A 21,015-nucleotide genomic window follows, 5' to 3' on the forward strand; every position below is an offset into this window, starting at 1 on the left:
GTTTCCTATAACTTTAAAAGAAATACCAAAATTTGAAAAATTAAATAATTTATCTATAAACGTTTATGGTATTGAATCAGAATTTACAGAAAAAAAGTCAGAAAAAAGTATAATAATTCCTATCTATTTAAGTAGTAATTATAATTCTGAAAGAGAAGTTATTCATTTATTAATTATTCAGCAACAACAAAATGTAAATTTAAATATTACTGATGATGATTTAAAAACTTATTCACCTAAATTTCACTTTGCTCTAATCAAAGATCTATCAAGACTAGTTAAAAATCAAATTTCAAAGAGTCATGCTAAATTATATTTTTGTGATAGATGTCTCAGTCATTTTAAGGAACAACATTCTTATGAAAGTCATAGATCTGATTGTTTTAAAATTAATAAAGTTCGCCTGGAACTTCCAACAGAAAAAAATAAAATTTTAAAATTTACCAAGTATCAGTACAAAGATACTGTTCCCTTCATAGTATATGCTGACTTAGAATGCACACTTGAATCTCATGGAGATGACGATGACACTCAGAAACATGTTCCACACATTATAGCGTTTTATTGTCATTGCAGCTATAATGATAAACTTTCAAAGTTTGAAATTAATCGCTCACATTCTTGTATTGAATGGTTTATGAAAAAATTATAAACTTTAGCTAGGGAATTTGATCAATATTCTCAAAATATTATTCCAATGAAACCACTAACTAAAGAACAACAGAACAGATATGACCAAGCTACTGTTTGCCACGTTTGTGAAAAACAATTTACTTCAGCTAAAGATAAATGTTATGATCATAATCATTTCACAGGAATTTTCCGTGATGCCGCTCATATATCGTGTAATTTAAATTATCAAAAACCCCAAATAATTCCAGTAGTATTTCATAATTTGTCTGGCTATGATTCACATTTTTTAATTAAATCTTTAGCTACAGTCTTTGAAGGTAGAATAAAATTATTACCAATTAATAAAGAAAAATATATATCATTTTCCAAATCTGTTGAAAATACTTCTATCAATTTACGTTTTATTGATTCGTTTAAATTTATGGCATCCAGTCTCGATAAATTATCTTCTTACCTTAATGATGATAATAAAAAAATTACAAAATTATTCTATCCTGATTCTGAACAATTTAAATTAGTAACTCGAAAAGGTGTATTCCCATATGAATATATCGACTCGATTGACAAACTTGATGACAACAAACTACCCGACAGACAGTTTTTTTATTCACGACTAACTAATAATCATGTTTCTGATGAAGATTATACTTTTGCACAATTAGTTTGGAATAAATTCAACATTGACACTCTAGGAGAGTATTCAGACTTGTATCTCAAGACTGATGTGCTTCTTCTGGCTGATGTATTTGAAAATTTTAGATCTAGCTGCTTGGAAACTTATAATTTAGACCCATGTCACTTTTATACTCTTCCTGGTTTTGCAAATGAAGCAATGCTACGTTTTACTGGTGTGGAACTTGAGCTGCTGACTGATTTAGAAATCCTTCTTTTCATTGAAAAGGGTATTCGTGGTGGAGTTTCAATGTGTGTCAATCGTTATGCAGCAGCAAATAATCATTATATGGGAAAAGACTTTGATCCGAGCAAACCTGAATCATATCTTATGTATCTCGATGTAAATAATTTGTATGGGGCTGCGATGTGTATGGCTCTCCCAAAAGGCTCATTTGAATGGGTGGAGGCAAATCATTGTGTAGATCAGTATTTAAATGACCCCAATGAAAATGTTGGCTATATACTTGAAGTTGATTTAAATTATCCAGTAGAGTTACATGATCTACACAAAGATTTGCCTCTATGTCCAGAGCACTTTATACCTCCAGGAACTAAGCAAACTAAACTGTCTACAACGTTGTACTCAAAAAAAAATTAGGAAAACGGTTGACCCTGAAGGCCATCCCTGCAACTTCCCGCTCATTTCGTACCTAAGCGCTTAAAATTGCATTTATGAAGTTTTTGAGCTCCTCGAGCTCAAAAATCTCATTAAAGTTCGATAAAATGCGATTTTTTTATTTTCAGAATGCTAGAACTTTCGAATGAATAAACCGATTTGCACGCGGTTAGCGGCAATTGATGTAGTTTTTTGAGATCTATAAATAATTTTCAACAAAAAAAAACACTTTTTTCAATTTTTTTCGACAACGATATCTCACGAACGCATCAACCGATTCTGATGTTTTCGGTGGCGATCGATGCGGGTTTTTAAGGTTAAGAGCTAATAAGTTTTTGAGATTGATCGGTTCAGCCAATTCGGAGATATTCAAAGAAAATAAAAAAAACCACTTTATTTTCACTTTTTGCAATTCCTCGAAATCTACTGGTCCGAATCGGTTTCAACTTACAAGAAATCTAAGTTTGGCGAAAAACTTTCGAATGACACCAACTGCGATCAAATCGGTCCAGCCGTTCAGAAGTTATAAGAGGTGTGCATACACACACACACACACACACACACACACACACACACACACACACACACACACACACACACACACACACACACACACACACACACACACACACACACACACACACACACACACACACACACACACACACACACACATACACACACACACACACACACACACACACACACACACACACAGCTATATATATACATATATATATATATATATATATATATATATACTTATACATATATATACATATAGACACAGTGACAACATCGCGAGGGTAGTCAGGGAAGCTTCCTATGACCTTAAAACGTCGAGATCTGATGAAAACTCGATTTTTTCAAAACAGGGTGAAAACAATAACTTCCTAATTTTTGAAAATCTTCGATTTTGTTAGTGGGAAGTTAAAAATGTCGCAGTGATTTTAAAAAAACACTTGTTTTCAAATCTTTTATTGACGATATCTTTTGAACTAATTAACCGATTTCTACGTTTTTGGCGGCAATCGACGCGGTTTTTTAAGCTCTATAAATTATGCTATGTCATCAAAAGTGATCCGAGAAGAAATGACGAAGTTATGTGAAAAAAACACTTTTTTCGGTTTTTTTCGGTTTTCTTTCGTTCACGCTATCTCTCGAACGAATCAACCGATTTTGATCGGGTTGACGCCGATCGGCGTGGTTTTTCAAGCTTAAGGGCGGATTAGTTTTTGAAGTTGATCGATAGAGCCGTTTAAAAGATATTCCAAAAAAACTACTTTCAAAAATGATTTTTTTCTTATTTTTTTTAAGATTTTTCAAGATTTCTTAAAATCTATCGGTCCGAATCGGTTCAAATTCTCAGGAAATCTAAGTTCAGCGTAGCCCTTTCGAATGGCACCAACCGCGATGAAATCGGTTCAACCGTTCAAAAGTTATAAGCGAGTCACATAGTCACACACACACACACACACACACACATACATACATACAGACATAGTGACAACATCGCGGGGGTAGTCAGGGAAGCTTCCTGTGACCTTCAAACGTCGAGATCTGATGAAAACTCGATTTTTGCCAAACGGGGTAAAAACAATAACTTCCCGATTTTTGAAAATCTGAGATTTTTAGCGGGAAGTTAAAAATTATGTAATACATTATAAAAATTTAAAGCAATGCTTAGACTTAGGTTTAGAAATAACAAAAGTTCACAGAGTGTTAAAATTTGCACAGTCCCCATGGCTTAAACCTTATATTGATAAAAATACCGAGTGTAGAAAAAATGCTAAGAATGAATTTGAAAAGAATTTATTTAAAATAATGAACAATAGTGTATTTGGTAAGACCATGGAAAATGTAAGAAAACACAAAGATGTTCAGCTAATTACAAAATGGGAAGGAAGGTATGGTCTTAAATCTTTAATTTGTCGCCCTAATTTCCATTGTCTTACTATTTTCGACGAAGATATGGCTATAGTAGAGTTAAAAAAAGTTAGAGTATTTTTTAACAAACCTATTTATGTTGGATTTTCAATTTTAGATATATCTAAGATAGTTATGTATGACTTTCATTATAATTATATTAAAAAAAATTATCCACATGAATCTAAATTAATGTATACAGACACTGACAGCTTGATTTATCATTTAACAATACCAGACGTCTATGAAGACATCAAACGTGACATTTCAAAGTTTGATATTTCTGATTACCCTGTTGATAATATTTATCAAATTCCACTTGCAAACAAGAAAGTTTTGGGGCTCATGAAAAATGAAAATAATGGCAAAATTATGTCTGAATTTGTGGGTCTCAGAGCCAAGCTATATGCATTTGAAATATTTAATCCAAGTGATGATAAAGAAAAACTTAAAAAAAGAGCTAAGGGTATCAAACATTCAACTTTGAAAACAATTACCTTTGATGATTTCAAAAAATGTCTAGATGATCATATTAATTTAATACATGAGCAGTATATAATCAAAAGTAAGAACCATGAAGTAAAAACTACAATACAAAAAAAATTATCTTTAAGTTGGGGTGATGATAAGCGACAATTGTTAAAAGATAGTACCGACACACTGCCATGGGGATATGAACTGCGTGATGATGAAAAAATGGAAATTGTAGATGATGAAGAGAAAGTTAAAAAAATAGGATTTAAACGACAAAAATTGCAATAAAAAAATATAAACAATTATAAAAATATAAACAATTATAAAAATATAAACAATTATAAAAATATAAACAATTATAAAAATAAATATTTGTGAAAAATAATTTCAAAAACTATAAAAAAATATTAATATTTATAAGAATGAATATTTGTGAAAATAATTTTAAAAACTATAAAAAATAATTTCAAAAACTGTAAAAAAAATAATTCCAAAAACTGTAAAAAAAAATTTCAAAAACTGTAAAAAATAGACTTAAGGTTTTGTAAATAAAAAAGAAAATTATATTTGTGTTTTTTTATTTTATTTTATATTAATATTACATTAGTGTATTTTTTATTTTATTTTATATTAATATTACATTAGTGTATTTTTAAATATCAGATTTATCGATCCATGAATCATGTTTTGAATCAAAACCCAACAATCTGACATAATATATATTTCCACGTTTTTTAATAATTTTTTCAACTAGGTAATCATCCGGGTACTTGACTTTACTAAGTTCTTCATTGTAAAATCCACCCTCGATTGGCTGATCCTAATAGTCTATGAGTTTATACGTCGTTGGATTGGTGTTCTGTACTGTTTTTATTGTAAAAATTTCTGTTGTCAAGTTTGGTGTATATCCTTTCTCAAATACATGCTTGTACTTGCTGATTCGGACTTTGTCTCCAACTTTAAATTTAGTTTTCTTCTGTACTAACTTTGATTGTAGTGGTTCATAAATATTTTTTAAGATTTGTTTTTCTTGAGTGGTAGATACATCAATCGGTTTCATTTTGATAGTTCGATGCTTGGTGTTGTTGTAAGTATTCATTAAGTCATCAAGTCCATCAATCCATTTGTAGCTGCCACGAGCTGAGAATTCTCGCCACATTTTAGTTTTAAGAGTTCTATTGAAGCGTTCACATATTGATGCTTTTAAGTTGCTAAATGTTGAATAAAGATTTACATTGTGTTTCTTCATTAAATCTTTAAATTCTTTATTATAAAACTTGTAACAGGGAAAATCGAACTTCCCGGGGTCATTATCGACCCCGATAATTGACGCACGGTAGGTAAGGGTTTTCCCTTACTTTTCGATTTTTGACAAGAGTTTCGACTTGTCACCGGGCGTGCTAATCAAGAGTCCCCACTACTGTTCCCGGAAAATGAAGCGGGGCATAACAATAGGAAAGTTCGAGAGCCTGAGCTGAGGGTTATAAAAGAGCGAGCACGAAAAACATCGAGGGTTTTTCCCTTCTGGAAGCCAGTGGCCTTTTGCCTTTTGTGAATCAGTGACCTTGTTGAGATTAGATAAGTCAAGAGAGTGCAGTTTTGAACGCCGACGATAGAAAGCAACTACTGAGGAGTTTATTACGGTATTTGGAATTGGACAAGCCCTGACCGGAAGCTAACATAGTGGTTTGAGACGACAAGACGCCAAGCGGCGGAGCCAGCCAAGTTGGACCGGAGTATCAGTCGTCGTTGGATAAAACAATAATTGAGTCTCCAGGTATTTTCGATTAATTTAGGCCAAAATTGATTATTAATTTAATTAAGAGGCTGAAATAATTAAAATTAATTTCTCGAGCGGTCATTTTTATATTAGCAAGTTTTGTACTTTAGAAATTCATGCACCAAGGTCATTTAGCTAGTTTTGTTATTGGATATTTATTTTAAAAGAATGAGATTAATAGTTTATTTGTGAATTTACTGTAGATAATTTAATCAGTAATTTATTATAGGCCTGCTGGCTATAATAAATTAATTTAGTTAATAATTTTCGAGATATAAAGAAAAGTAAATTTGAATAAGAAATGAAAATGCGTAATTAAGTCAGTGAAGGTCATTCTAGAATGTATGTAGTTAAGAGTTGTATTGAGACGCTTAGGATTCGAATAGTTGATGTTTAGAATTTTGTTTAGGAAGATTAAAATTAGTAAATCCTGTAATGAGTTCAGTAGAATTTATTAATTGAAAATATTAGTAGAAAATTTAGTAAGTGAACTAGTACAGAAATTTAGTGATTGTGTAATGTAGTAAAATTTATTTGCAGTAAACAAGTGTTGGCGTAAAATTTAGTAGATTATGATAGTATTGTAAAGTTTTGGAAAATTAAATTTAGGCCGGTGGATAAATGTAATTGAATTGTTTAAGTTAGAAAAGTGCTAAATCAATTATTAAATAATTGATTGAATTTAAGGATAATTTATTAGATAAATTCGATAAGAAAATTTGGTGAATTTGGTAAATTTAGTTAATCTGGAGATTAAATTTATTTAAGGAAAATTGGTTAAAATTTTATTTAAGAAAATTTGAGAAATGAAGTTAACGTCCGGTGGATGATTTTATATGGAATTGAGTAAGATTATATGGTATTCCGTCAGGTAGACGAGGTTGTTTATGTGAAATTAGTTCAGATAATTGAATAATTAAGAAGTTTTTATTGGGTAAAATATGTTGTTTGTTATTCCGTCAGTTGGACGAGGGTTTAAGAAATTAAGAATCTAGATGCGTAATGGTCTATGATTAAATTTAGAAATTAGGAATCTAGATGCGTAATGGTCTATGATTAAATTTAGAATTTAGGAATCTAGATGCGTAATGATCTATAGTTGAAAGAATTTAAGGATATTTAGTTGTAAGTTTTGGCAAGTGCCTGCGTAGGTGAGAGGTCCTCACAATTAAGTAATTGATAAGTTAATTTTAAGGGTAATATTATTACGGAATTTTGTTAAAATTAAATTGTTTATATTAAATAAATAATTGAATTGTTAATTGTTAATAATTGTTTCTCAGTATTAATTTTTCAGCCTTTCTCAACTTCTCACGACCCGATCTTTCCTTCTCATGTTCCCCGGTTTCTGGGACACCGAGTATAAAATCCCAGTGGCGCCCTTTTCAAAGAGGAAAGGGGTGACCAATTGGACAGGGCTAACCACCCCGTTACAAACTCATTGCCTTGATCCACATGGAGATTCCGAGGAATACGACCTTGTTGAAAAACAGATTTCATTGCACTCATTACATCAGTACCGCTTTTTGATTTAATTGGAACTGCCCAAGCATACTTGGAAAATATATCTATGATTGTCAATAGATATTTGTATCCATTGTTGACTGTAGCATATGGAATCATCTCAACTAAATCAGCTTGCCAAGTCTCATCGAGACCTCGGATGTCAACATGACGACGTTTATAGTTCCTGCGAGCTGGTTTGTGAAGCTCTTCAGCTATCACCACCTTTTTGTTTTCCATTGAGTTTCTCAGTGAGATATTTAATATTATTTTTGTGAGTGTGGAATACTGCTTTAGCTTCCTCAATATCTGTCTGCAAATTCAACACTACAGTTTTCAGTATTACTATTTCAGAGTGTAAATGTGAAATAATCTCTTTTTGTTCATTCTCTGTACTTTTATTCAGTTCAGTCATCTGTCTCCGTACAAATTGCACTGTTGCAGCATCATGTTCATTTGAAGGATTACCGAGATTGCACAGTCTTTTATTCTCAATGTCATAGTTTCCATCAGAAGTTACATTGAAGCCTCTACCTGTTGGTCCTCGTTGACCTAACTTTTCATAACCCAGTGGACGTCCAAATATATCGATGCTCATAGTTGTGAACACTTTGACTGTCAACGTGAGAATGATATAATTTTCTAGAAGCTTTTAATATATAACCCCAACCTCCCTAAGCTCTTCAATAATTGACATGATTTCATTCGTGTGACTTGGATTTCCAGCAGCTTGAGATGCCATTAGCAGTCGCAAACGATCAACTAGTTCATTTGGATCATCCCAGTATACATAGTCCATAAGTGTCTTGGTGGTAATCATAAATTTTGGTAGTCCTCTACCATTATGCTTTTCAACAAAATCAGCAATATATTTCTTATACTTGTCTGTTGAATCTCTGTAAATACTTTTACTTGGATCATAACTTTCCTTATGAGTATTTGTTCTCTGGATAATTTCCAAATATTTTGTCTTATCATCTTGCATGACATGCGTATTTTTCGGTGTTTTTGTAAACAATAATTCCAACAACCCAGAAGTTATGGGATAACTTCTTTCTTTGACAGTTATTGTATCATTTGCAAATGAAATAGGTGAATCACCCATATACAATTCACCATGTTTTCTGCGTATACCATATCTCATATCATTATCTTTATGTTTTTTACTTAAACGTTGTAAATAATTGATGAGAGGAGGATTTTTACGAGCTGGAGTACTTGTTGATGGTGGTGGTTGGGTTACAGCAAATGATGTGTTGTTGTTTAATGAACTTTCATCATTTGATATTAAACTGTTGTACTCTTCTGGATCAGCGTATGAAGATTTTTCAATCTCTTGTTCTTGAACCTCTTCTTTTTCAACCTGTGGCTTTTCTTCTTTTTTAATATTTTCTTCCTTCAGCTTTGAACTTTCAACTATACTCTAGAGTGATGTTACAATAGGCTTGAACATTTCTTCCATGGCTTTTTCAGCTGTATCCTTGCCCAACTTCAACATCCTGTGCTTTCGTCGGATGGCATCGCTGGCTTGAGATATCTGATGCAGAATATCTTTCTGCTTTGAAATTTCTTCAGGCTTCATGGTGATAGTTTAAAGTCTACAACATGTATGACTATCATACTCTAAAGTATCTCAATTTATACTAATGAAGCAATCGAATCCCTTTCGATACCTGCAACTGTTCAATTCACTGGCTTTATCTATTACCACAAACCCATATTTATTCCAACATGCTGAGCATAAATCTCTGAATGAGTTGTATGGCATGTCTGTATTGACATGATTATCATAAATATGCTTCAGATTCATTTCATCTTGACGAAACAAAACGAGAAAGTTTGCATTATCTCTAATCAGGTGCTTGGGTATTCGTATATAAGTTTGACAAAGATAGAAGCTGTCTACATCCTTGTGTCGACCCATACAGAAAAAAGCCTTGATGTGATCTTGTTTTTCACAAGCAACATCATCAAATATCATCAGGAAGTTAGGCTTAGCATCTTCAGGCTTGATTACAGCCTCATGTTCACTGAATGTAAAGAATCCAATACCATCAATCTGTTTAAGCAGTGTTTCCAGGAACTGATACTTTGGTTGGTTAAGAGACTTTGAGTAAAGATATATATTTTCAAATTTCAAACCGTTTGGATGTACAATAAGAGACAGCAGAGCATTCGTCTTTCCACAGTTTGATGGTCCGCAAAATATAGCACGTACACTATTTGGAAGTAGAGCACCATGTCGTTTAAGTTTTTTCACACCTGCTCCTTGAACAATTTGATCAAAATTGATAACTGGTAACTGAGCTCTTGGTTTCTTAAACTCCATGACTGCTCAATTAATTCTGAGGCTCAGAGGTATAAATACAGGCTTATATAGGTCACTAAGTCATTCTTAGATGTGTCATGTCTGAGAGCAGACGTGGTAAAGGTGCTGTCAACCATATAATCAACAAGCTCCCATTCAAACTTCACATACCAGGGTATCAATACTGTGGTCCAGGTACAAAGTTAGCTAAGAGGTTAGCTCGAGGTGATCCAGGTATAAATCCTTTGGACTCTGCGTGTAAGGAACACGATATAGCTTACTTGAAAAATCGTGAAAATTTGGAAGCCCGTCACGAGGCTGATAAAATCCTTGCTGAGAAAGCGTGGCAACGATTTCAAGCAAGAGACGCTACCATTGGTGAAAAAGCTACTGCGTGGAGTGTGAATAAAATCATGAAGTTGAAAAGACGTTTCGGTATGGGTCTTAAAAAAGAAAAACCTTGTAACAGGGAAAATCGAACTTCCCGGGGTCATTATCGACCGCGATAATTGACGCACGGTAGGTAAGGGTTTTCCCTTACTTTTCGATTTTTGACAAGAGTTTCAACTTGTCACCGGGCGTGCTAATCAAGAGTCCCCACTACTGTTCCCGGAAAATGAAGCGGGGCGTAACAATAGGAAAGTTCGAGAGTCTGAGCTGAGGGTTATAAAAGAGCGAGCACGAAAAACATCGAGGCTTTTTCCCTTCTGGAAGCCAGTGGCCTTTTGCCTTTTGTGAATCAGTGACCTTGTTGAGATTAGATAAGTCAAGAGAGTGCAGTTTTGAACGCCGACGATAGAAAGCAACTACTGAGGAGTTTATTACGGTATTTGGAATTGGACAAGCCCTGACCGGAAGCTAACATAGTGGTTTGAGACGACAAGACGCCAAACGGCGGAGCCAGCCAAGTTGGACCGGAGTATCAGTCGTCGTTGGATAAAACAATAATTGAGTCTCCAGGTATTTTCGATTTTTTTAGGCCAAAATTGATTATTAATTTAATTAAGAGGCTGAAATAATTAAAATTAATTTCTCGAGCGGTCATTTTTATATTAGCAAGTTTTGTACTTTAGAAATTCATGCGCCAAGGTCATTTAGCTAGTTTTTGTTATTGGATATTTATTTTAAAAGAATGAGATTAATAGTTTATTTGTGAATTTACTGTAGAGAATTTATAATTAATTTATTATAGGCCTGTTGGCTATGATAAATTAATTTTAGTTAAGAATTTTCGAGATATAAAGAAAAGTAAATTTGAATAAGAAATGAAAATGCGTAATTAAGTCAGTGAAGGTCATTCTAGAATGTATGTAGTTAAGAGTTGTATTGAGACGCTTAGGATTCGAATAGTTGATGTTTAGAATTTTGTTTAGGAAGATTAAAATTAGTAAATCCTGTAATGAGTTCAGTAGAATTTATTAATTGAAAATATTAGTAGAAAATTTAGTAAGTGAACTAGTACAGAAATTTAGTGATTATGTAATGTAGTAAAATTTATTTGCAGTAAACAAGTGTTGGCGTAAAATTTAGTAGATTATGATAGTATTGTAAAGTTTTGGAAAAATTAAATTTAGGCCGGTGGATAAATGTAATTGAATTGTTTAAGTTAGAAAAGTGCTAAATCAATTATTAAATAATTGATTGAATTTAAGGATAATTTATTAGATAAATTCGATAAGAAAATTTGGTGAATTTGGTAAATTTAGTTAATCTGGAGATTAAATTTATTTAAGGAAAATTGGTTAAAATTTTATTTAAGAAAATTTGGGAAATGAATTTAGTTAAGAAGATATATTAATGAATTTAATGAATTAAAATCGAAGGTCAGAATTTTGTGTTAAGAAATTGTTAGGCGTAATTTTGGTAATTTTGGAAAATGCGAAGTTTTGAGATTCAGTTTTATTGGTAATTAAGATGTATGAATAAAGTAGAGAACTCTATAGAATGAAGTTAGCGTCGGTGGACGATTTTATATGGAAGTTAGGTAATTATGGTATTATATGGTATTCCGTCAGGTAGACGAGGTTGTTTATGTGAAATTAGTTCAGATAATTGAATAATTAAGAAGTTTTTATTGTGTAAAATATGTTGTTTGTTATTCCGTCAGTTGGACAAGGGTTTAAGAAATTAAGAATCTAGATGCGTAATGGTCTATGTAAAGTTAAGAAATTAAGAAGATAGATGCGTAATGATCTATAGTTGAAAGAATTTGAGGATATTTAGTTGTAAGTTTTGGCAAGTGCCTGCGTAGGTGAGAGGTCCTCACAATTAAGTAATTGATAGGTTAATTTTAAGGGTAATATTATTAAGGAATTTTGTTAAAATAAAATTGCTTACATTGAATAAATAATTAAATTGTTAATAATTGTTTCTCAGTATTAATTTTTCAGCCTTTCTCAACTTCTCACGACCCGATCTTTCCTTCTCATGCTCCCCGGTTTCTGGGACACCGAGTATAAAATCCCAGTGGCGCCCTTTTCAAAGAGGAAAGGGGTGACCAATTGGACAGGGCTAACCACCCCGTTACAACCTATTACCAAGCGTAAGACAATTAAAAGAAAAACAACGAAGCGTAAGACAGTTAAAAGAAAGACAACGAAGAAAAAAACAACGAAGCGAAAGATAATCAAACGCAAGACAGTCAAAAGAAAGACAACTAAACTCAAGACTTCCAAGAAGAAGGATGTTGCTTTGAGACAGGTGTTGATGAAGCTAAAAAGTCCATGAAACCTGGTGGAGATCCAGTTAAAACAGCTCTTGAAGGTGCTCGCAAGGCTGTCGAGAAGGCTGGTGGGAAGAAAAACGTTCGATTGCCTCGTATTCTACCAGTTCCGTCAAAGATTGGCGGAGTACTTCCATTCTTGATTCCCCTGTTCGCAGGGTTATCAGCTGTTGGTGCTCTGACAGGTGGAGCTGCAGGTGTTGCAAAAGCTGTGAACGATGCAAGCACAGCTAAAAATCAACTTGTTGAAAAGAAACGTCACAACTTGAAGATGGAGGAAATAGCTGTAGGTAGAGGATTATACCTCAAACCTTACCGCAGTGGTATGGGGCTCTATCTGAAACCATACCCAGAGGGAGCTGGCTGCAAGAAGTCAAAAAACCAGTAGAGCTACCACATCGAGCACTAACTAACATCGATTTATTAAAATATACCAAGCTGCTTAAAATACCAAATTTTCGTGGAGTTTTTATGAGAAATGATTTACCAAAATCTGGACCTAAGACAAATGAAACAGCAATAATAAATTTGGATGATAAACTTGGACCTGGGACTCACTGCGTTGCATACAAGAAAAATCATGATCAAGTAATTTACTTTGACAGCTTTGGTAATCTGCAACCTCCACAAGACTTAATGAAATATTTCGATGTTGGTAGCGTAAAGTACAATCATAATAGATATCAAGACTTTGATACAATCATATGTGGACATTTATGTTTAAAATTCCTGGCTGGACAACTATAAATTGAAGTGACTCAGGACTACAAGTGTCAGTCATGGCAGTCATTCACCTTGATACTATCTGGAAATTCCTCCATACTGGAGACAAATTATTTTCCACCGATTGAGCTATTACCAACAAAAAATTATGTACTTGGACTTGTTAAGCTCCTAACATTTAATTCAATACCAACTATTGATGACGGTGCTAATAAATTCTATGTGTCATCAAAAAGATCCAAGAGAAGTACAATCAAGAGATTTCAAGAAATAACTATACCAACAGGAAGTTATGAAATTAAAGATATTGAAATTTATATAAACAAGACATTACCTGAACTGAGTTTTACTTTAAAAGCAAACAACAATGAGTTGAAGAGTGAAATAAAATGTGATCAGCTTATAAATTTTGAACCTGAAGATTCCATTGGATCATTACTTGGATTTACCAAACGTATGCTTGAACCTAACAAGGCACATAAATCTGATTTACCAGTCAAAATATTAAAAATCAACTCTCTGAGAGTCGAGTTTAATATAACTACTGGATCATACATCAATGGTGAGAAAAATCACACAATCCACGAATTTTTCCCGAGGGTTCCAGCAGGATATAAGATAGTAGAGGTGCCAACAAACATCATTTACCTGCCAGTTGCCGTACGAGCAATACACAATTTGAGACTCCGCATTGTTGACCAGGACGGAAGAATAGCGAATTTCCGTAGTGAGACTATAACAATAAGACTACATTGTAACAGGGTAAATTACCCTTAATCGATAAGTCGCCAGAGATCGATAACTTTTCGACTAGCATTTGAGCGCATCGATCTTCGGGCCTAGAGAGAGAGCAGGAGGGGGTATTTTTGGGGTCGTTATATAGACGAGCCATGCGTGGTGTCCAGAGAAGTAGTAAAGTGTTGGAACGAGTAACATCAAGAAGTCCAAAGAAGGAAGTCAAGTCGAGAGTTTTCTTCAGATTAAGACTACGAAGGTATTCTAAAATTTTGTCTCTCTATTGAGCCTAGGGGTTTATACCCGGCTCAATTTACCGATCTACTTCTCATTTTAATTAAATTTTGGTAATTCAATTTGTTTAAGAATATTTTGTAAAATTATTTTAATCAATTTAATTTGTTAGCTTGTGAACAATTCCTCCTGGGGATTTTACACCCGAGGAATGTTCTAGACCTCCTGGGTTTAGGTCGTGAGTATCTAAATTGTTAATTCAGCTGGTTAATAATTATTAACATCTTAAGATTGGCTAAATTAAATTCATCTTTTGATGAATCAAATTTAATTAATTTCTGAACATCAAGAATTATTCCAATCAGCAACTCACGACTGGTCAAGCTTCGGTACCCGAGGTCGAGCTTAGTACGCTGTAACGAACAACGGAGTCCATTTTGAGCGCGCAAATTCCTTGAGAATTTTGTGACGCAGTAAATTTACAATATTAACAACTGGACTATTATTATAAATTATAACAATTGAATTATCATTTATTAATATTATTCGTTACAAAAAAAATATTATTTATTTAAAATAATTTATTGAGAATCGGCTACTGAGTTTCGACGCAATTGAGATCGAATTAACCGTGGATAATTTTTCGTGAATTTATTTTATATTGAGACAAATTGTTTTATTAATTATTTATAAATCGAAAAATTCCACGTGGTTATTTATATATTGAACTATGGAAGACTAAAATTATTATTGGAAAATTAAGTATTGAGAAAATTGCGACGAAATTAGATATTGAAATAACCGCGGATGATTTTCGGAATTTATTTTTACATCGATATAAAATTGTTGTTAATTAATTATCCAGTCGACAATAACAATAATAATAATTGTCTAGTCGGAAATTTCAGGCGGTTGAATCTTATATTGAAATTGAAGCCTGTGAAAATTATAATAAGTAAAATTTAATACCATTATTCCGGTAGAAATTGTTATAAAACTATTTATTGTGTGGATTACGTCCGAGTAAAAATTTAGTTAATTTTATAAAGAATGTTCTTCGAAAGAATTTAAGTTAATGCGCAGAGTTAAGCTAGTGTTAAATTTGGAATAAAAGAAGCGTCGGTTTTAAGCCGGAATTTTAAGAAGTAAATTTTGTTAATTCGTGATGAATAATTTATGGTTTTATTGTAAGCTAATGACTGAACAATTTTAGTGAAAATTAACGTTGTAAATTTTGGAGTTAATTTTGTAAAATTTTAATTAGTCAAAAGTAAAGTAGAGTCGGTGTGTGTGGAGAAGAGTGGGTTGTGAGTGGGTGAGTGCTACCAGCGTTCCTTCGCATACGATTAGTCTCTTTGCGAGGTGTTTCGCTGGCGTAGAAGCCGTTGTATAGACGCCAAGTGGGGTACAGCGGTAGTAAGGTAGAAACCACGGTATAGTCGCTCCATAAGAGGGTACTGTGGGATTAAGTAAATTTTTTTGTAAGCTCGCGGGAGGACATCGGTCTACGTTTAGTCACTGGGTCGACTACTTTCGTGAGCCGAATTAGAAGCCGTTGTATAGACGCCAAGTGGGGTACAGCGGTAGTAAGGTAGAAACCACGGTATAGTCGCTCCATAAGAGGGTACTGTGGGATTAAGTAAATTTTTTTGTAAGCTCGCGGAAGGACATCGGTCTACGTTTAGTCACTGGGTCGACTACTTTCGTGAGCCGAATTAGAAGCCGTTGTATAGACGCCAAGTGGGGTACAGCGGTAGTAAGGTAGAAACCACAGTATAGTCGCTCCATAAGAGGGTACTGTGGGATTAAGCAATTTTTTTGTAAGCTCGCGGGAGGACATCGGTCTACGTTTAGTCACTGGGTCGACTACTTTCGTGAGCCGAATTAGAAGCCGTTGTATAGACGCCAAGTGGGGTACAGCGGTAGTAAGGTAGAAACCACGGTATAGTCGCTCCATAAGAGGGTACTGTGGGATTAAGTAAATTTTTTTGTAAGCTCGCGGGAGGACATCGGTCTACGTTTAGTCACTGGGTCGACTACTTTCGTGAGCCGAATTAGAAGCCGTTGTATAGACGCCAAGTGGGGTACAGCGGTAGTAAGGTAGAAACCACAGTATAGTCACTCCATAGGAGGGTACTGTGGGATTAAGCAATTTTTTTGTAAGCTCGCGGAAGGACATCGGTCTACGTTTAGTCACTGGGTCGACTACTTTCGTGAGCCGAGTTAACGAGCCTTTGCATACGATTAGTCTCTTTGCGGGGTGACAAAGCGGTAGCGTGGGGTTGAGGAGAGTAGTAATAAGTTTAGTTGTAAGTGAGTTAGTTGTAAGTGAGTGTGTGTACGTGCAAGCGCACGAGTTGTTAATTTTGTTGTTGAATAAATACCGGTTAATTTGTTAAATAAAAATTTATTCATTTTCAGAACAACCTTCCTCCACTCTCTCTCCCTGTAGATTAATAGAATCAGCTCTGGTATCCGGTTCCAGGAACCGAGAAAATAATCCTGGTGGCGCCCTGGTAAATCTTAGAGTCAATTGTTGAATATATTGTTGTTGTTAAATTTTACTAAGGGCCAAATGAGCGGGAATTAAACCACCCGTTACAACATATTAAGAGTCTGTAATGGGTATCGTATATGAGACAAAGACTGGTAATGGGTATAAAAGGATTACAGCATGTCCAAAGATTATCAGTCATTATCGAGCTCTGAAAGTGTTGACACGTCAGAACGCAGAGTTCCTAAAAAGTCTAGGACTAAAATTACGTGGAAAATTCACAAGATAAAAATAAATTTTTGCTGTCTAGCTTGTGTGATACCATGGCGGAAATCTTAGATATAAAAAAATCAATTATTTTTGATGAGTCTATTGCACACTGTGAAGTCCATTCACATATACCATACGCATCATCAACATTCAACAACAGTGATGAAATCAGGATTGCTGTTCAACATCAAGATCTGTGCTTGCTTCCAAGCAAGAGCACATTACATTTTTATGGAAGATTGAGGAAAGCTGATGGTACTGCTGTAAGTGCTACTACAAAAATGGTCAACATGGCTGTCTGTCATATGTTTGAAGAAATACGTTATGAGCTCAATGGTGTAGAAATTGACAGATGTAAAAATGTAGGCATTACCAGTGTTATGAAAGGATACGCTTCTCTGAGTCCGGGGCAGCAAAATATTCTGGAAAATGCTGGTTGGATTGTTAATGAAGATAGTAACAAGTTGACCAATTCTAATGGTTACTTTGATGTCTCAGTACCGCTGAGTTTTATCCTCGGATTTGCTGAAGATTATCAACGAGTTATTGTGAATGCTAAGCATGAATTGATACTAATCAGATCAAATACTGATCAAAATGCTTATGTTGTTACCGCTGCGGATGAAAATGTTACAATTACGATTCAAAAAATTGAGTGGATTGTGCCGTATATAACAATGTCTAACAAGCAAAAAATTGAGGTGTTGAATTATATAACCTCCGATCCAGCTATCTCAATCAGTTTCCGGACTTGGGAATTGTATGAGTATCCACTGCTACCAGCTACAACCAATCACATTTGGGTAATCAAAACAACAAATCAACTCGAGAAACCTCGTTTTGTTATCGTTGGATTTCAAACAGCGAGAAAGAATCAGTCAAATCAAAATGCAAGCGAGTTTGATCATTGCAGCATAAGAGACATTAAGCTCATCTTGAACTCTCAGAGTTATCCATATGGAAATTTGAATCTCAACATTACGAATAATCAGTACGCCTTGATGTATGACATGTACACAAATTTTCAAAGTGCTTACTATGGAAAAGAAGCTGAACCGCTAATGGCTAAGAAAGATTTTCTGAATAAAGCACCTCTGTATATAATTGACTGTTCCAAGCAGAATGAGTCAATCAAGTCTGGGCCTGTGGATATACGTCTGGAGTTTGAATCGTCAGCACAGTTTCCAAATCAAACTACTGCTTACTGCTTAATAATTCACGACCGAATAGTTGAGTACCAACCAATCAGTAGTAGTGTAAGGAAACTTAGCTAAAATGCCTGTTCAGTTCAACCTTGAACCCATTATACATCATATGTATGTGTGGGATTTTGCATCCAGACAAGCCAGGAAAAGTCTATGGGAACAACCAGCAAGAGACAGAGAACGATTTCATCAGAGAATACAAAAATTAAACAAAATATTAGAACCTGTACTCATTAAAAAATTAAATGTAATTTATAATTTGAAAAATTCTAATGAAAAACTCAATAAAAACTTTTTGTCCTCTTAAATTATGTTTTTTTTATTGTCTTAAAATTAAGTTACATATAATAACTTAAGTATATAATTTTAACAATAAAGATTTATTGATTCATTTGACAATAATAACAATCCTTTTGATAAGGGTATATCCATATTTCAGACATTTCACAATCAGAACATCCATCTGGATAATGTTTAGTACAAAACTTGTAGTCAATAGTTTTTTTATTATTTTGAAGATCACTTGGTAATTTAGGCCAAATATGATGAATTTGTCTTTTGGAAAATCTCAAAAGAAATAAGTCATCAAAGCAGGCGATGTCAACAGGATCCATTTTCTTCAAGTCAGTCAGCTGATAAAATAATTGCACTGATTTTTTATAGAAAGGTTCGGCACTCCAGTATTTCAAAAACCAATGTTTCAATTGTTGAACATTTTGAAACGCACAAGCAAATTGTCCTCTCCTTGTGTGAAATGCTGAAACCGGACATCTGACTTTGGTAAAATCTTCTAGATTATCGAATGTAAAAAATCTCATTTCTTCTATATTAATTACTGGAACTGTATCATTAATAAGATCGGTCAACCATTTTTGTTTTTCTGATCCCAACACATAGAAATAGCGGGCATCCTTTATCCATTTTTTTAGCTTCTTTTCGAATATCGCATATTTAACTTTACCATAGTCCCACAGAATACCATGTTTCTTTCCATAATGATCTACATTTTCATGCATAATCATAGCATTAATGTACTTTGACGGTGGTTGACATACATAATGTTCACATTCTTGAACATTATTGACAGAAACTTGATTACCAATACTTGTTACACATACTTCTTTGATCACAAATTCACCATCTGGTACAATGAAACCCGTAAAGTCAATTATGTATTCCATTTTCTTTAAACAAAAGACTAATAATTGTTAAATTTCCCACTACCTTCCATGGCAAGAACTCAGCACAAACTAAATGCAACGAGCTCGACACTGAAGAGCTCAAAAGACACTTAAGAAGCAAAAGACGTGTAGACCAGTTAAATGACGTCAAAAACAGGTTTAGACCTGTCGAAGGACCTTGAAAATGACACAGTGTATGGGAAAAAAAAATCATCCAGTAGATGGCAGGGCTTCTCGCAAGTACCAATGGAACACGTAGTTTAAATATATAGAAAAATTAAACCATAAAACAGCATGTACAAGCTGCCTTAGCTACCAACATGGTAAAAAACATGAACCCTGGTAGGCAAACCAATACCAGTTCAGTAAAAATAGGGGTTGTACACTTAATTTTTTTCATTTAAAAAAAAATTTTGCAACTATAGAAATAAAAAACAAGCTCAAAAAATAAAGAACGAGCTCAAAAAATAAAAAACGGGCTCAAAAAAGGGTCTCAAAATGATCGAAAGAGTGACCGCGAAAGAGCCGATGAAATGGCTGAAAAAAAATTCAAAAAGCGCCACCCCAAATATAGCCAAAAAATTTAAAATTCAAATTTCCCGCCAAACCAACACTAGGTAATATATCGACTGTGGATAAAGTAGGGATTTTAGCATGGACACGAATCCACAAATCTGTTTTATCGGGGGGGTCAACTCCCCTAGCTCAACTACTTTCAGTCAAGTTCAATTTTTGATCAGTATACCGACGTATATTTCATAGTATAGAATTATTACTGCACAGTAAAAAATTTTGTGTCATTGCGTCAAAAAATTTTGTTATAAAAATTTTTATGTTAAATATTTAACACTTTCTTATGTTCATTTAACAGAATAAATGTTGAACTCCGACTATTATTAATTCTTAATTATTAATATTATAAATGTGAATGCAAGTTTGTTTGTTACGCTTTTACGTGAAAACTACTCAACAAATCATCATGAAACTTTGTACACATTTTCTTGGAGGTATTAGAAGTAACATAGGATACTTTTTATTAAAAAAAATAATTATTTTTTACGAAAAATAAAAAAATAGTTTATCAAAAAATTTTAAAATGTAGCTACTTCAACGCCATCTAGCATGTGAGAGAAGCTGCGGGTAAAAGCTAGTTTACACATAAAAGTGTTGAATATTTGACACAAAAATTATCAACACTAACTTTTTGACGCAATAACACAAAATTTTTTACTTTTTGATATTCGATTAATTATTCTAAAAATCTAATTATGTACAATTAAATTATTTTCCACTAGATATCCTGACCTTACCTGTACCTATGAACAAAAATGTCGAACATTACGAGAGGTTCATAGTACAGTTTTACCACCAACACCAAAAACACTCCTTGAATTTGGCAATTCACTAAAAGACGAGCAGTGGATAAATTTTTTGTCATTTACTGGGGGAAAATTTTCCGTCCGAGTAGTTGATTCCTCGACTGACGGATCAACTTCCCTTATTTTTTATGACCCAGATTATATAAAGAAAATTTTC

General features: G+C 33.7%; 2 protein-coding genes across 2 annotated transcripts; one reads left to right on the forward strand and one right to left on the reverse strand.

Moving 5' to 3' along the window:
* Nucleotides 1-8,259: 8,259 nt before the first annotated feature.
* On the reverse strand, nt 8,260-9,189 carry LOC123274077. Its single transcript, XM_044741574.1, has 2 exons — nt 9,046-9,189; nt 8,260-9,003 (listed from the first exon to the last, which is right to left on the reverse strand). The coding sequence occupies exons 1-2, from the start codon at nt 9,187-9,189 to the stop codon at nt 8,260-8,262; spliced, it is 888 nt and encodes a 295-aa protein (XP_044597509.1).
* A 7,957-nt stretch (nt 9,190-17,146) lies between these two features.
* On the forward strand, nt 17,147-18,367 carry LOC123274078. Its single transcript, XM_044741575.1, has one exon. The coding sequence runs from the start codon at nt 17,147-17,149 to the stop codon at nt 18,365-18,367; it is 1,221 nt and encodes a 406-aa protein (XP_044597510.1).
* The last annotated feature ends 2,648 nt before the right edge of the window (nt 18,368-21,015 follow it).

This window comes from Cotesia glomerata, unplaced genomic scaffold (assembly GCF_020080835.1).
Source record: "Cotesia glomerata isolate CgM1 unplaced genomic scaffold, MPM_Cglom_v2.3 scaffold_21, whole genome shotgun sequence".
In the NCBI taxonomy this organism is placed as follows: Eukaryota; Metazoa; Arthropoda; class Insecta; order Hymenoptera; family Braconidae; genus Cotesia; species Cotesia glomerata.